At 39.0% G+C, this 17,493-nt stretch overlaps 2 protein-coding genes across 4 annotated transcripts; one reads left to right on the top strand and one right to left on the bottom strand.

Annotated features, from left to right (window-relative positions):
• Nucleotides 1-545: 545 nt before the first annotated feature.
• Nucleotides 546-11,986, top strand: LOC135586763 (cleavage stimulating factor 64-like). 3 transcript variants are annotated; one of them, XM_065187634.1, is made up of 11 exons: nt 546-933; nt 1,174-1,252; nt 5,760-5,934; nt 6,527-6,560; nt 6,674-6,912; nt 6,994-7,071; nt 8,742-8,777; nt 8,868-9,344; nt 10,247-10,400; nt 10,533-10,594; nt 11,607-11,986. In XM_065187634.1, exons 1-11 carry the CDS (start codon nt 894-896, stop codon nt 11,742-11,744), a joined length of 1,512 nt encoding a protein of 503 aa, XP_065043706.1. In that variant the 5' UTR covers nt 546-893; the 3' UTR covers nt 11,745-11,986. The 3 variants fall into 3 exon arrangements, with proteins under 3 accessions (XP_065043706.1, XP_065043705.1, XP_065043704.1); XM_065187632.1 differs by having other exon boundaries at nt 547-933; nt 10,247-10,594; XM_065187633.1 differs by lacking the exon at nt 8,742-8,777 and having other exon boundaries at nt 10,247-10,594.
• A 650-nt stretch (nt 11,987-12,636) lies between these two features.
• Nucleotides 12,637-15,403, bottom strand: LOC135676449 (uncharacterized). Its single transcript, XM_065187631.1, has 2 exons — nt 15,243-15,403; nt 12,637-13,047 (listed from the first exon to the last, which is right to left on the bottom strand). The coding sequence occupies exons 1-2, from the start codon at nt 15,313-15,315 to the stop codon at nt 12,833-12,835; spliced, it is 288 nt and encodes a 95-aa protein (XP_065043703.1). The 5' UTR covers nt 15,316-15,403; the 3' UTR covers nt 12,637-12,832.
• Nucleotides 15,404-17,493: the final 2,090 nt, after the last annotated feature.

The following is a 17,493-nucleotide window of genomic DNA, read 5'->3' as shown; positions in this document are numbered from 1 at the left end:
TGGTCTCTAGAGTTAAAAGAGACCAAGAATTGGGTTGTAGTCGTATTTGATATCAATTTTAGATTTTTTTTTTTGCTACTAGACATTAATAATTTTAATATCGAAGACTGACCTCCTGTCCATCTTAAAGCCAATTCGGATAGGCAATACGCCAATTGTTCCAGTAAATTCGGGTACGGGAAATGTCAATTGGACAATGCTAGGTAAGTATGATATGTAAAGAGGACATATAAATGCTATAGAAGGAACTTCTCTAAGCATGACGTTTAAGGGGGCAGGCCCATATATAACATATGGTATAAAACGGATTTCTCCATATCGAATGTGTAATATAAATCCTTATTGATTCCCAAGAAAAATTCTTCCTCGTCGTATTGTGATTTCGGTCGCTTATAGTATTTTTCATCGTGTCAGATCAATTTCATGAATCTAAGATCAAAATTGGATCATAGTAGTTTTCTTTCGTCTATTATTTTCATTAATTGGGAAAATGTTTTCCCTTTTTCCGGTATTTAGAAGTAAAATTCGACGCTGCCGTTATTGAAGCCTCGCTCAATGCGTAAGTCGTCGTCGCCAAAACCACAAGCCGGACGCCGACCACGGGTCGGATAGATTCCTTTCTTTCCTTCCCTCCTTCCTTAACGCGCCGCCGCCTCCCCATCTCACCTCGCGCCTGCCTTTTTAAGTCCCCAAATAGTCGAACGAACAAACCCTCCTTGAGATCTCCCGTGCCGCCTCTTGCGAGCGCCGGACTTTCAACATTTCTCCTCGATTGGATTGGTACATGGATCGCGGTCGCCTCTCCGGCGGCGACTACTGGACTCGGAGCGGCGGCGGTCGAAGAGGAGAGGCGCCGGCGGCGCATTCAGAAAGCGTTGGCTCCTCGCTATGACATGGCCGCCTCCTCTGGCTCTCAGCACCGCTGCGTCTTTGGTCGGTCGATTGCCGTCTGATTGTGTATCGATTCTTTTGCCTGTTTGTGGTCTTCATCCTGCCCCAAACTTTGTTTTCTGGGCTGCTGTTGCTGCTTCTTTTCGTTTGCTCCGTGCCCTTGATGCTTCTTCCGAAAAAATAAATCGCCATTTTAGCTGCTTTTCGTCTTCGATTCGCTTGCAAGTTGGGTTATTCGAGTGTTACTGCTTTTCTTATGTTAAGTTTCGTGATTTATGGCAGTCGGGAACATACCGTACGATGCGACGGAAGATCAGCTTAAACAGTTATGTGAGGAAGTTGGCCCTGTGGTGTCCTTCAGGTCAGCGTTCTTGAGAACCCTAGAATCTTGATATGTTGGAATTGATTTTCAGTTTACAGCGAAAATGTGTAATGGTTTCTGTACTACTTTTGTTACTTTGTATGCGGATATTTGATTACTTTACTGACTATGAAGAACTGATGGTCTTTGAATTGTTGCAGCTTGGATCTGATTGAACATCTTTTCTTTGATGGTATACCTTATTTAAGTTATTATAAATAAAAAAGGACTTTTGGTGACACCATCCAGTGAGCTTTTATCTAGTCGTATATGGTGTCAGGGATAAAGGTGTAAACAGGGTGTTCGATGTAATGCTTGTATATGTCTATGTCTTTTGGTTTTGTTAATGTTTTGCACAGCATGTAGAAAGCTTACAATAGGCTTAACAATCTTATTTTAGTTGGTTTTTATAATCGTTCCAGGCTTGTAAATGTAAGTTGTGTGCAGTCGTCATATAGAGACAAAACTGCCCAGAAACAGACCATTCAGGCAGTCATTTTGGGGATTTTCTAACCTCTCAGAGTAGTGCGGAGTGTTAATCAGCACAACACCCAGAAGCTACTCGGGTGATACATGGCTGGATGGGCCTTTGGGATAGTGTCTAGGGTTAGTTCGTTGCCTCATTATGCAACAGTGTCATGTGGGCACTTTTGGCTGCGGTGGATTACCTTGGACCCTTTGTCGTGCGATCGTTCAGAGCTTAAGAAGTCTATGTTTGTAATTTGTATTGCTTATTCGGTGTTTGCTGAAATGGTTGATTGGTGGATCTCGAGTTAGACGCTTTCTTTAACATGTCTTCTATTTTGTAGGTCCTTAAGGGACCGTAAGAGGTAGGTTGACCCTTTGCGGACAAATACGTAAGGATGTCGCACAACTTAGGCAAAATCAATTAAGTTTGTGATAGATGGTATCAGAGCAGGACAAGCACACTTAGAAACACTTATCATGTAAATGTGGGGGACCTAACGGGCATTTGAGATTGGCATTCAGATGAATGACCAACCCTTCACACGAGAGGCACTACGAGGACAAGCGAGTTGGGAAGAACGCGTGGTGCAGAAAGGTTGTAATGGTTGAGTTCGAGCTACGACTCGACGTTGGTTAACAAATTTGATAGTGCTCAAGGCAATTGGGTCGCTTGGCAAAAGATGAGACCGTGCAAGGTGGGATGGGTTGCTTCGCTATTGAAAGAGTTGTGTAAAGCTCACAGAAGTGAGGGGAATTTTTAACTCGAAGAATTTGGTACTCATGCAAGAGCTTGTATACGGACAATGGACTATCCATGACCATCCCAAGGCGACCGAAACTCGGTGCTATGGAGCATTGAAACATTCTCTTCGGTATGAAACAGATACGTCCGTAGGAGGCTGAAGTATGTAGCAAGTTCAACATGTTGCTAGGCCTTGAAGGATGCAAGGGGGTTGTATTGGCAAAGAGTCATAATCTAGCAAGTGTGTTCGTGGGAGCAGAACATTGCGCAATTCGTTCAACAAAGCGAAGTAGTCCAAGACGATGGTGGTCTTCAAAAATTTCAGAGGGAATGATGTGAAAAGAAAAGTTGCTCAAACGGGACAAATATCCAAGAGGGATAAGTCCCGGTTCTCCAAAGGGAAAATCATGTGTAATAGATTGCACATATTGAGGAGGGATACCTCAAGACAACAACTCCACAAAGCTTAACGAACCGAGCAAGCGGTGAGGAGTCATCGCATGGTCTCGCATAAATTAATGCGTTGGTAGACACATTATAAGATCAAGTAGGGGAGCAACCCAAGGCAACATTAAATAAAGGTACACTTAGAGTCGATGTGGAGATCGGACTTAACAAGGGCTGATCCGTGGAATGGTAGGCATGAGGGCCACCATCAACTCAATGCAAATCGAGGAGCAGAGCAATTTAGGTGGAACTTGATGAAGTGCCAAGCCGCACGAAGGGAGTCAACATAGAAGACGAAACATGGAGCGGAGGCACGAAGCTTTCATTGGACAGAGGTCAAGGACATGAACTCTTGCAAAGGCAGGAGCGGGATCATATCGTTCTATGGGTCCCTTATTCTGATGGTGTGGACTCAACCTATATGGTGCCAAAGTCAAAGGGAGCTTTGAGACACATGCATTTTATCTCAACGAAGCATTTGATGGGGGAACTAAAGTGATTTAACTTGCGGAGGAAAAGTTAGGGTCATAAGGCCTTGGCACGGGGCAAGAGAACGCGAAGGCGGGTACTCTTGAAGAATATGTCACAGTGCTGTCATTCGAGTTGTCGCGAAGGAAGTGGTGCTCAACAGAGATTGTGCTGGGGGGTAGAAACCTAGAATCCAGATAATAACGCACCAATTTTAGCGAAGTTAGTGGACTTCGAGAACTACTAGGCGATGGACTATCCTAGAGCTATGCTTCGTCCAATTGTGACCCAAGAGCGGGTGGACGAAGGTCGATTGCCAAAGGAGCGAGTACAATCGGAGGTGGCGGAGACCCTGCGATGTGCTGGTAGAGGTTACACATAGAGAGATTGCAATCTAAGTTCATCCCACAAATATCAAAATGCAATGGAGACATCATCAGGAGGCGACATAGTGCAGCGAATCATGGTGGAACAGTTTGAGGCAATGCGCCACACACGGGAGAAGTTCCGTGAGGTTCTTGATCATACAAAGGTATGATTAGGAGCTACTAGGAGCCCCACTTTGGTGAGCAACACGATGACAAGAAGGGCTATGGATTTAAGGAGTGAATGTCATGGTATCGTAGAGGCGAGTCTTTCATGCGTGTATCGAATTTTACATTAGATGAAAACCTTGGTCATCAGCATATGGGAGTTGTGTACCATCGAGAGAAAATTCCGAGTGCAAGTACCAATGAGTCCTATGAGGGGACTTGATCATATAGAGGTATGATTGGAACGACTAGAGAGTTGGACTACTCTATAATTCATAATCATTTAAGGGAGATCCGCAAGTCAGAGGATAAGGCCGAGTAAGCGAACATTGCTATCAAGGACACAAAGGAGAATAGAATCGGCATGAGCCCAAGCTGCCCAACAACATGATGGCAGAGGCTAGGTATGGGAGTTGCAGTTTGTCTTTCCATTGACCAAAGGGAATTATTTGGAGAACACAGAGGTGTTAAAACAGATGGTCGAAAGGGGCAAGGAAGCGACGATGAGTCCAGAGGGACTCGGTTACACAAAACCAAGCGTCGGTTAGAATAGAGGTGGACTTGGAGGAGTACTATAGTGCCGCAGAGGTGAATCGACCTATCACGAAGAAAGGGACGCAAATGCGAGACGAGGGATAGTAGGGTCATTGGCATGGCAATGCCATGGTACCGCAGAGGAAGGACTTCCGCAGAGTCATCGATCCCTTGCTCTCATTAAAGGAAAGTGCTTGGTCGTGCATGGTGCCGAGGAGGTGGAGAATGCATAGGGACATCCACACTATGTACCTTCACAGTGGTGCAATCCACAATATGTACCTTCACATTTTAGTTGTTTCTCAGATTTGCTGACGGACATCCACGACCTAAATCTTTGCCATCAATCATGTGATACTTTACCTTGTTTTGAGTTATCAACTCATAAAGTTAATTCACTTTGATTTTGACTTGATTTATAATTTCTTTCATTGGTATATCTTGTGATCCTGAACCTTTTTCTTTTACATTCTATTTTGTGCCTTTTTCGTTTCTTTTTCTTAAACTATGATACAGAATCTACTTTCTAGTTACTCTTCATTCTCGAGAAATAGCTTAACAAATGGCAAGTCCTATATTTGTATCCTTATAATCTCTAAGTTTCTACTCTAACAAAAATTGAGAAACATACGTATGTGTAAACCCTAGATCATTTCATCAATCTAAGCATTTTTCACATCTTTCAATCTGAAACATGATTGTAAAGCAAGCCTTGCATTTGATTGCAGGTATTGTCTCATGGTTCCGGCCCCCAACTTTCTTTATATGATTATACTGTCGGCTAGTGAAGCACTTATTAGCTACTAGTTATTCGTAAACATGAGTTGATGAGTGATCCTACATCATTTGACTATACTTTTCATATGCCCTACCCGAAGAGTATGTTATATCTAGAACAGGTATGTATGCTCTAAAACTTTTCATATGCCCTACCCGAAGGGTATGTTATATCTAGAACAGGTATGTATGCTCTAAAACTTTATTCATTGTTTATAGACTCAATATATGTTAAATAGCACAATTATATATGTGTGCGTGTGTGTGTTTATATATATATGTATATGTATGTGTGTATATACATATATGTATATGTATATGTATATACACATATATATATATATATATATATTTATATATATATATATATGACAGTAACCAATGTACAAAATTTAAAGTTCCATCTCTAAAGCTCTTAACGATGCATGGTTTTCTATAGGCATGTATAGGGAACTCTAGGAACATTTCTACATGGGAATATCTGTTTATATCTTCCTTTGTGTATTCTTCTTAATGGTACTGCATAAAGTTGATGCAGGTTGGTTTATGATAGAGAAACTGGAAAGCCCAAAGGTTATGGATTTTGTGAATACAAAGATGAAGAGACTGCTCTGAGTGCTCGCCGCAACCTTCAGGGCTATGAAATAAATGGGCGACAATTACGAGTTGATTTTGCCGAAAATGATAAAAATTCTGATCGCAACAGGGAGCAGGTCATCATCCTTTAGCTGTCGACTTCATAGGAGTGTTTTAATTATTCCGGGAGTAACCCTTTTGTATGGCCTTGGGTATAAAATATTCTTACCTTAACAATGATATTGGCATAACTCACTCAAAAAGTTTCTTGCTGTCAGATGATGTTATTGTGCCAATTGTTCTTAATAAAAGTATTAGCAAGCCAGTTTTGGCATATTTTTCCTCATCACTAGGTCCTCTCTCTTTGTTAATATCATCTAAACTTACTCTTCTTTTTACCTAACCAGGAAAATATATCTTTGTATCCGCAAAAGAATATATTTTGACAAGGAACTTCTAAAGGCCATGATGATGCATTTGTTATTATTGATCAAGTCATTACTAATTAGGCAGAAGATGAATGTTCACATAAATATATTCTCTGAAGTATCTGAATTCTCGGTTGTCTGCATATGTGCCTTATAGTTTTACACTAATGTGCATTTGACTGGAAATTTTATCAGTCATCTTTTTTCCTAGAAGGTTGGTGCATTCAATATATTGAACTATACTATAAGATGAAACTCATGAAGTAGATATTTTGTACTCTAATTAGTATTACCTTTACAGGGCCATGGTGGACCAGGATTGGCACCAAGTGCAGGTTCCCTTTCTCAATTTCTCAATGTCAAATTTGGTTTTTCATGTTTTCTTTTATTCCATATATTCCATTATTAATTCACAGTCTTTGTTAACATGCTTTTTCATATATAACAGATGTTCAAAAACAATTTAGTGGTGCCCCTGTTTTGGGTGACTCAACTCTTCATCAGCCAGTAGGTCTCCCCTTAGCTGCAACAGCTGCATCTGTCATGGCTGGAGCCTTGGGTGGGGCTCAGATTTCCAATGCACAAAGTGTTTTACCGGGCCAGTCAGGAACAGGAAGTGATCCCTTGACTCACTATCTGTCCAGAATATCTAGACACCAATTGCATGAAATTTTATCCGAGATGAAGGTCAATTCTTTTCTTTTTGCTCCCTTCTTTTCCTACTAATAATTTTTGCATGACGTGAAGTTTGTCTTAATTTGATGATAGGCCCTTGCTACTCAGAACAAGGCACTAGCTAGACAACTTATGCAAGCAAGTCCACAGCTGGCAAAAGCCCTCTTTCAGGTGATGTTAAACTCGCTGATGACTCTGTTTCTAGATCTATAGGATGATCTTTGTTTGTTATCTGCAGAGAACGTACTTATAAATCCAAACACAAACTTGAATTTTCAGGAAATGTTGCAATTAAAGCTTGTCTATTTTGATCTTATGACTTGGCAAAGATCTGTTTCTTTCTTTTGTATACTTGTGTTGAATTTCTATGTTCTTTTTTTTTTTGTGTATTTGTTTGCCAGTAGCGGGGGAGGGGATCAGTGGATGTTGTAAAGGTCCTTTCTTTTTAGGCAGAGACAGAAAACTGCCAGCTTATTTCATAAGTTAATGAATTAAATACAAGAAGAAAGAAAAATAAAATTAATAACAGTGGAATCCTCTTGATGATGGGATGAGACAACAAAAGAGAATTTGCAAATTGTAAATCCTACTATGTTGGCGGATGCATCTCTGACAAATAAAATTTTTGGGCAGCAAAAGGGAAAAAATGTTAAATATAATCTCGAAAGTCTAAACAATGAAAGATATTCATCGATTCTTCTCCTTCCAAAAGAATTAACATAACATACTAACAAATCCATCTCAAGATTACCTCTTTTCCCTGGCAGACATTTATGACAACTAGCAGACACAGCTTCTGCTGATTGACAGTGATTGTGCATTTCTTGACCTAACACTGTAACACTTAAGCAAGATTGTTAATAACAGGTTAATTATTAACTTTATCGGGTAATGTGAACACTGTGTATTCCTGTATCTTTTGTCTGTCATAGGAACTAACTAGGGAGTAAAATAGTTGCTTGGCTGACTTCCATTCAGATTTTCTATGCTCATTAACCATAAAACTGAGACCTTCATAATCGAATGAACAAACATTGCCAAAGAGGTAGGAAACTAACATCCATGAGTCTTTTAAGAACCTGATATCAGAGTGCCTCTCCAAACTGGTGGAGAAGTCACCCTGTTTAACTTTAATTTTCAAGTCTTCTGGAAGTACTTGTAGAATTACAGCAATTAACCTTCTTGATCCTTCTCCTGCAAACATTTACCAGCTAACCAATACCTTTAATTTCTCTTTTTTCCATTCAAAGGCGATGCCTCAAGTAATCTAGATCATTAATCAGCCATCCTAGAAGGGTTGTGCCAGCATCGTATCTGTTGACAATGGAATGGTAATCACTTTACATCATTATGTTGCTTGTAATTTATATTTATAAAGTTTAACTTAACATAAATTAGGTGGTATGTTTAATCATTGGCTTATTTGTGCCAGCTGAATGAAAATTTCTTTTTTTAGTGAAGCCCATTGATTTTCCTTAATCTCTTCAAATCTTCAAGAATCTTGAGTGTTGTTCTGAGTACATTAGTTTAAACTGCGACTACCAAGTTAGAGATTTTTGCCAACCTACTAGTCTTTTGGTGTTTGGTCAAGTTTTTCTTGTCTTGGTATCAGCTAGGAGTTTATTAGCAAACTTTTTGGAGGCTGGACTTCGCAAGATATTGTTGGATAGCCGTTGGTGCCTTATTTGTTACGAGTCATTTTCAATAAGAATGTAAAGCAATGATGGCTACACTCCTGTGGAGATTCTCCTGCCTTGTTAAAGTTGTTTTCCATTACAGGTTTGTTGTATCACATGATGAGATAATCTGAAACTGGATTTTGTACTGTGTTCCTGGTGCAGGTGCAGATAATGGTTGGCATGGCTGCACAGCCAGTGGTCTGTCTTGGTTATCTGAAGTCTAATACATAATGGCAATTTGTGGAGCTTATGCTAACATCAAATGCTTGTAACTGATCTTGACTGCAGATGCAGATTGCAAATAGTGGCCAATCATCAATTTCAAACCCTCAGAATTCATCTAACGTCGGGCTGACATCTTCACAAACACTAGGTGGAAAGTTCCCCCGGCCACCCGAGAGTCACATTGCAGTTACATCACAAAGCCTTGGAATCCTACACCAGGCGACATTACCTCTTCAACAAGTCCTTGTTCAACCACAATATCAACTCCCGTTACTTCCACAAGGTCAGGTATCACAAGGAACTCTGGCGGAGAAATCTGGAGTTGCTACAATACCATCAAGATGGCCTCAATCAATTGGCGGCGTTCCACATCAGCCTTCTCTTTTATCAACATCCAAAGGGCTGATATCAGAGAGTGAACCCCCGCTTCCGCAGCAACCTTTATCAACTGCTATTGCAAGTTTAGCACATCATCCTCAGTTATCCCTTCCAAATACAGCTCTGCAACAGTCAATTTTGCCGCATTCACTTACTTCTCAGGTAAGACTTCTCATTAAGTAATTTAATGTTTATTATCTAGATTCTCAGCTCTTGAGTTCTATCAGGCAGAATCAACAAATTTTATCTATTAGATTAGGAAGGTCTGTCTTGCTGTTCCTGCATGCAGCCTCATGGCTGTGTTAGTCGAGGTATGATGCCAGGGAAAATTCTCACCTTTTCCTAATTCATTTCCTCTTTTTCGCTTTTAATCTGCTGTGACAGTGAGCTGAAATTTGGATGCCCGCTTATTTATTGCAGAACCTTAGACAAAATTTATTCTGAGGTTTTCCTGAAACTCCCTTCCTGGTCTAACTGCTTTGTCAGGAAATTGAAATCATGGGAGGCTTGAAGTTAAGTTGAAAACATTGTTAAAGTCTGTTAATCCTGGGGAGAATATTTTAACCTCAAGGCATTTTGTAGGTTCCTTATTTTGGAAAAGACGCAGATGCTTGCTACACTTGGTTAATATGCAGTATTTGTTGTTGGTCCTTTTGAAAGCATTAAAAATTTCTCTTTAATCGCATGACCTTTTAATTATGGAGTAGGGTTGCTGAATGAAACTTATAGTAGTTTCAGGGCGGTGATTCAATTCTTCATGAATTTGACTTTTACTGGGTTAAAAACAACAGGAAAATGCATTTGAATCCTTGTTTCACTTGGTATGTTTGGCTTTCTCATGGTTTGATAGTGATGATCTAATTTTTCATATGTTTGATTTTTCTGGGGTAAAAGCAACAGGAAAATGCATTTGTATCCTTCTTTCCTTATTTAGTGTGTTTGGATTACGCATTTGTTCATATAACATTATAACCTTTTGAAGTTTCATATATCAGTAGGGGAATGTGCTATGTTTGTGTGGGTTTGTTCTACTGTTATACTGACAATTACTGTTTTCCTGATAGACTGGCTCATCAAATGACCCACTGCTGTCAGCTGGACTGGAGACACTTCCAAAACGAGTTTCAACATCTTCTGCGATTGAAGATTTAACCTGGCATTCCAGATTTAGGACACAAAATTTAGGTGTGGGATTAGCAGATCAAACCAGATTAACAGGTAATGTATCGGAACAGTCGAATTATCATTCAAAATTACAAAGATTAGAAGATGGAAGTGGTGTTACCCAAATAGTGAATGGCAATTCTGGCATTAATAATTCCTCACTTCAAGCACTTGGCACTGGCATAGTTGCTGGGAGCCAAATGGTCGTGGGAGATGCAGTTCAACATTCTAAGAAGCAGATGCCTCAGGTACTATTTTCCTGGATGTCTTAGAAATAGATATAATATTTTTAGTCATCTCACCACCTTTATTTGTAATTCACCTCTTGTTTTCATATGTTCTCATAGGAATTTCATACTTTAATTCTGATATTTAATGGTAAAATCTTATTTCTTTTCAAATTGAATAGTTGCAATATGTATGCAGTGTCTTGGAAAGCCCATATTATCAACCAAGCAACACCTCCAACTAATTATGATCTTAATTCTTTGTTGTTATGTTATCACTTCAAGTTCATTTTTTCCTGGTTTCTTTCGTCATGTATTAACTATATTGTAAATATTGATTAAGGAACTTTTGTGTTAAGGCTTATGAAAAGTAACCATAAGGTTGTAACTTTTTCTGACCTTGACTTACTAAATCTTCTGTCCGTGACAACATAGTAATCAGCTTATATTATGTCCAATGCGAGAAAGAAAATTTTGGAACTTGGGATAAATTACCTTGAAGTATGTTTCCAATATATGTTTTAGCAAGAGAAAGGCGATGATCAGCTAACTTATATAAAAATGCTGATATATTATCATCTCATAAAGCATGTTTCACAGATCAAACAATACATGTGTTTTGTAGGATTTTAAGGTAGTCTTATGTCAAACATTTATATCCTTTCTGTCCGTCTAGTGTCCAAAAAAGAGTTGGGTGTTTATAAGAGTTCAATCCATAACCGCACGAACTTGGTATTGTTGTCGCATGTACATTTAGGATCTGATTGAGTTGTGAATCGAGTTTTGAGCAAATCAGCATTCGAAACCCCAACATCACAATTTGCTTGCTTTTCTTACAATGGTTACCATGGAATCGACTGATAGTTCGTAACAACCATGTTCGTTGATTTGAGCATTTGAATTTTTCCATAATATGACTCCCATCATGTATTATACTAATTTGCTCTGTGATCATGTAAGCCTAATGTGCAGTCTCATGCTTTTATCTTTCACCACAAATCATATTTTAGTTTATTTTATTTTCTCTCTGCAGCTTTCACCTGAAGTAGAGTCAGCTCTATTGCAGCAAGTACTTAGCCTGACTCCAGAACAGTTGAGCTCATTGCCTCAAGAACAGCAACAGCAAGTGCTTCGGCTCCAACAGATGTTGTCAGCTGGCAAAATAGTGTAGTTTGGTTCGGCTGATCTTTCTTTGATTTAGGAAATGGTGCCGACGAAAGCATAAGGGTCTATCACCAACCACGGACGATGCGAAATCGATTTCGCTTCCTTTTTCCATGTAACAGTAGATGATAATCTATAGCCTTTGATTTTTTTTGCTTCAAATCAAGTGTCAAAAATTCATTTGATGTTTGAAAAATAGTGCAATGATAATCTTCTTTCACAATGGGAAATGCTGTTTGCCACTATTAATGTTATTCCATCTGCAATTTGTTTTCTGTGCTCATTCACAGTGTGGTCATTCGAATCGAGTTCTGTTGCTCTGCTTGACCTTTGACTCGTTTATTGGTCAATCATCACCTTGCCATTTCATTGCTTCAAGCCAACATGAACTCGTTAGGTTGCATTTTCTTGAGTTGGAATTTTGCAAATGGTCAATGTTTGTCGGTAGAGAATGAACATTAGCAGTCAGCAATTGTGTGCACGCAGCAATAGGCATTAATCATGATTAGGCAATTTGCAATCAGCATCAATAACAATTGCAGTGAAGCTCACCAATAGGCATTAATCATAATTAGGCAATTTGCAATCAGCATCAATAACAATTGCAGTGAAGCTCACAAGCAGTAGTTATTTTCGCAGAGTATTTTGCTTGTATCAATCTGTGTGGAATTTGATAACTGGCACAGTAAACTGCAATGACTGCCTACAATAGCAAATAAGCTTTAACACTTGTGAAACAATGCATTAACCAATCCATCAACTATGCATTAAAACACTCCATTAACGGAATACTTAGTAAAGCAACACTATGGGATAACAATTGCAAGTCTCCTAAATGACAAAGTCGTCGCAAAGATGAAAGCATCAGATGCCTCCATTCATCACAAGCATCAAACTGATGAAAGACAAACCCAACCTTCCTTATCAAAGAAGAAAAAAGCAAACAATCACCACGTCGCAATAGACTATGGGAATCTGTTTTCAATTTTTAGAGAAGAACATAAGAAATCGATGGAAAGGCAAATGTCTCCAGCAAACAAATACCAGAGGAAATCAAGCAAAAGTCAATTATTTTTCCTAGGTTGCATGCAAATCTCATCCAGAGGCAGCTTTCTTCTGCTGGAAAATAACTGCATAAATCGGAACTACCACACCGATGCTGAATGCAGATAGCACACCCAGAGTCACCTTTAGCTTCTGATGCTTCATGCGATCCAGGTTATACATGTGTTTAGCATGAATGTAGAAGGGCTCATCATGGCCATGCCCTCCCATTCTCTTCATGCTCGTCGCATGGAATTCATGGGTCACTGCCATCAGGTCAAACAACTTTTTATCAGTAAATAGAAGTAAATAAAAGATAAAAAATGGCAATGCAAACAATAAAAGATAAAAAGAGGCAATGCGAAAAACCAGTTTGACGACTCAAAATTAGAATAGATGAGAAAACATGACTTACCAAACAAACATATCGTTTAAAGGGTTCGGCAACTCAGCATTTGGTTGAAGCAGACTATCATCATGTCAAACCCTCTAAAGGAGGGATTTGAGTAACATGAATTTTCAACATGTTGAGACTCAACATAAATTTTCTATCTTTTTTTTAATAAATCATTACGTTTTATGTCACAGTCCGATCCGATAGTGTAACTCATTAGCTTGATGGGTTTGAGACCACATGGCCAAAAATAATTAAACCCAATTATATCCATTTAGTCATATAAACCAAGTCAATTCTCCTCCGACATCCAATATGGAATGTGTCATGATTTCCTTCATTTAAGGCTTAATGTTCTTGTCAAAATCCAAGTCCCAACTTGGGATGAAAACATAATTGGTTGGTGGTCGAACCCATTGATGGTTTTTCATTGTGACAAATTTTTGTCCCGTCCACTAATAACCCTTTTATAGTTGGGCTCCTCAACAAACCAAGTACTATGTCCACCCTGGTACCGATTATCACAACTCGATCTGATGAAAACCGGTTTATTAACTGAAACCACATGGAAGAAAAAACTCAAGTCCAGGTTAATATTATAAACTTATCTAACTCTACAAACAACTCAAAATTTCTTTCGATTCGACTGTGAAACTAAACTAGGATGTCATATTAAAAATGCATTTTTTATGGAGCTTTCCTACTACTCATTAAGACAAAATACAGACTAAAACACAGAAAAGAGAGGGAAAAAGGCACAGAGATGCAATTTCAATCCATCTCAAGACACTATTGACATGCAGAGTAGAAACAATAAAAAGATAATATAGTTGTAAATCAATATCACTACTGGCTAATTGAGAAGAATGAAAAGGACAACAGCATGCTGCAAGTTTCTTATGTCAGTGTTTCTACGTATTATCAATAATTTCCTATTTCCTCTACTATTGCTTGCAACTAAGCACAGAGAAAGTCAATGTGCAGTGTTCCTTCACGTATTGTCCAAAATATATATGAACCATATCCAAGTAAGTGCCTTTGAAGATACATGAATTCAAAACAAAAAATAAAAAAAACTGACAGAACTTTTTAGCAAAGGATCAGATGATAAACATGTCTGTACCCAAGAGAAGATGAATCTGATGCTTCCAATATTTTCTTTTCTTTACATATATGTGACTTCGTTTTCTCAATTTCCAACCATAAGCATCACTTATTTTAATTGACCACTAGGATCAACATACACAGCCTCTCCCCTAAATGTAGAAAGATCGTTTCCATGACTCAAAAAGGAGAAAATTTATACCAAAAAGGAGCAAGTTCAGGTCTAAGTAATAACTTATTCCTAAAGTGCCCGTCATCAAGGCATGCACAAGAATTCTCCATAAAGCCAGTCCTGGATGACTAAAATAAGTATAGGCACTACAAACCTAGTTCATCAACCCTCTCAAGAAAGATGGTAAAAGTAATCACTAGAAGAAGATTGAACGTTTCAAATACTGTGAGATCTAGATCAAGTTCAACACATCCCAAATACAATCGATTTCATCAAAAGTGTTACTGTGTTCGCTTCAATTTTAATCTCTGTGATCAGTTCAGAATAACATGAAGCAATATTGAATATTTCCCTAGCTGGATGATACCATCGAATGAGTTTACAACATTTAGATCCAAAAATTATCATCAAAAAGCATATAACACACTCATGGTTTCTAAGTTCCAGCCTCTTCCCTACCTTCGACTTGTGAACCAACAAAACTATGTTATCTTTCGCAAAGTAACCAAATAAAGGGCACGAATGGGGATCAAAACAATCACGCCACCGCAGGCGATCAAGAGCAGCAATAGGCCACCTTTCGATCATCAGATTCTTTCCGTAACGTAGATCGAAAAGAATAATAAGATAATAAGCAACCGATCAAAGGATAGGAACATATCAGGCACCACGACTAGGTTGAACCGCGGAGAACCCCACATCACATCAGGATTCCGAACAGATCGATGGAATTTAAGCCCTAAATCAAGTGAACCAACCAAGAAGATTCAGAGGGGGGAGAATAGACCCGCCTGATCTGGGAAGGGCGGCTTCGGAGTGCGACAAAAGCTTCAACCCGGATCGGATGCCGCGGCTCAACGCCATGTCTGGCTCTCGAGGAACTCCCGATAGACGACTCCTCTCCTGGAGACTTCCGGCGGCGCTCGTTCTCCTATGACAAACCTATACATATAGAATATGTATGCCGTATGTATGGATGTATATATGGATTTATGCATGCATGCATGCCATATCATAGCTGAGCGGACGCAGAGCATCGTTGGATTTGCTTTGAGAGCCGTGCGTAATCGGACCAGCAAAACCGATCCTCTACACAGACCCGGATCCGATCCGATAACGTGAGAGAGATTTTAATTGGAGCGACAACCCAATAAGACTCCGATCCGATAACGTGAGAGAGATTTTAATTGGAGCGACAACCCAATAAGACTCCGATCCGATAACGTGAGATAGATTTTCATTGGACCGTATTTATGACCCAACGCAACCCAATCGGATTCCGATCCGACACACTCCTTCTAATTTGACCAAACTCGGATTTAGTCGAACCCAAACTTTTGGGTGCGATCCAATAAGAAAAATCCCAACCCGTACTCGTACTAAAGAGGAATACACGTTATTAATCTCCAATTCCATACTGCGCTGAGACTTTCCAGCTATAATTCCCTCAAATCACAGAAGTTCTCATCACAATAATACAAAGTAGCATATGATTAGTTACAGTTAATCATAAGATTCACTGGGTCTAAATTTCTATTTTTTTTCTATTTAAAATTGAGGGTGGATTTTTTTATAAGAGATCAAATATTCCACAAAGATTTCACAAGAAAGATGGTTTGTAATCGACCCGAGTTGTCTCTGAGCTCAAGAAAATATTTATTTGAATATTTCGTACGAGAGACGATTCGTAACTGACTCGAGTTGCTCATGAACTCATGAAAATATTTCTATGAATATTTCATTAGTGTGGTAATTTGTAATCGATCCGAGTTACCACTTGGACTTCTATCAATGCGAGTAAGCAGATGTCGGGTCGTCTAACGCTTACATGATGGGTAATGACCGACTAACTATATATTCGCTATCATCGTACCTGCTAACTTGCTATAAATTAAAACATAGTAGTGATTGGTATTTGAACTGAATCAATGCCTTGTGAAGTAATGTATTTGATTCCTTCCGGTATAGCTTTACATTCAGCTTGCATAATACTTTGGGCAGTAGTAGAGTAAGAGTTGCCACTTTGAGGATGTTTTCTTCCCTGTCTTTTGAGGATGAAACCTAAACCTATAGCTTCAACAGAGGAGGAGAAAGAAGCATTGCATTCGAGCACATAAGTGAAAGCCAAAGGAACAATAGCAAAAGCATCAAAGAATCGATTGTTGCTCGTCACCCTCCGCACCTCACATAGCATGGGTGTTCGCACAACAGCTTTGCACAATAAGAACTGTACGGTGGTTTCAAAGAATCTAAAGAGAATTAATAATCAATATTAAGAAGAGTTTTTCTTTGCAGATCGTTGTTGTTGTGTTTTACGAATCGAACTACAAAAGGTATTCTATGAATTAAATAAAGATAATTTGAAAGGTATTGAAAGGTACCTATCCTAATCTTTAATCTTGATCGATGTTTATTTGATTTTAAATTCTAAGATTAAATTTATTATGCATAATAGCATCATTTTAATTTTATGCTAATAATTGGTATCAAAGCCATGTTTGAAATCAAATATCTTTGATCATAAAAGTATATAGATTTAATTTATATTTTGATCTGTTTATGAGTATCATTCGCTTATAAAAGGTTATCATCAATCTAGTTGTTTATCATATTTACCCTAATCGCCTACGAGGTTTCCTGTTGTTGATGGTCATGGGCAGCTTGCTTTCCATGATAGAGATATTATCGGCATTGCCATGGATAATAGCATATTATCATTAGAGGTGCGACGATTGGTCGGTGGTTTATTGTGATTGCTTGACCTACTAGGATGCGACAGTGCTGCTACGTGTTGTGAAGTCATCGCTATCATATGAGACAATCTAGTGGAGGGCGATAGCTTACTATGGTTGCCGACCATGCCACAAGCAGCACAACAAAAGCATGGCAACAACCATGTTATGGACATTTGCTCTATGCGGTAGGCTTGGCGATGAGTAAAGGTCTGGTTGTTAGCCCAACTAGTGTGTAGTAACGATGGTCGATGATAGGCAATGGCAGCAATAGCAAAAGCGTGGCAGCGGTGACTATTGTGTGCAATAG

This window comes from Musa acuminata, chromosome BXJ1-6 (genome assembly GCF_036884655.1).
Source record: "Musa acuminata AAA Group cultivar baxijiao chromosome BXJ1-6, Cavendish_Baxijiao_AAA, whole genome shotgun sequence".
NCBI classification, from domain to species: domain Eukaryota; kingdom Viridiplantae; phylum Streptophyta; class Magnoliopsida; order Zingiberales; family Musaceae; genus Musa; species Musa acuminata.
This window is presented reverse-complemented; position numbering and strand designations above follow the sequence as displayed.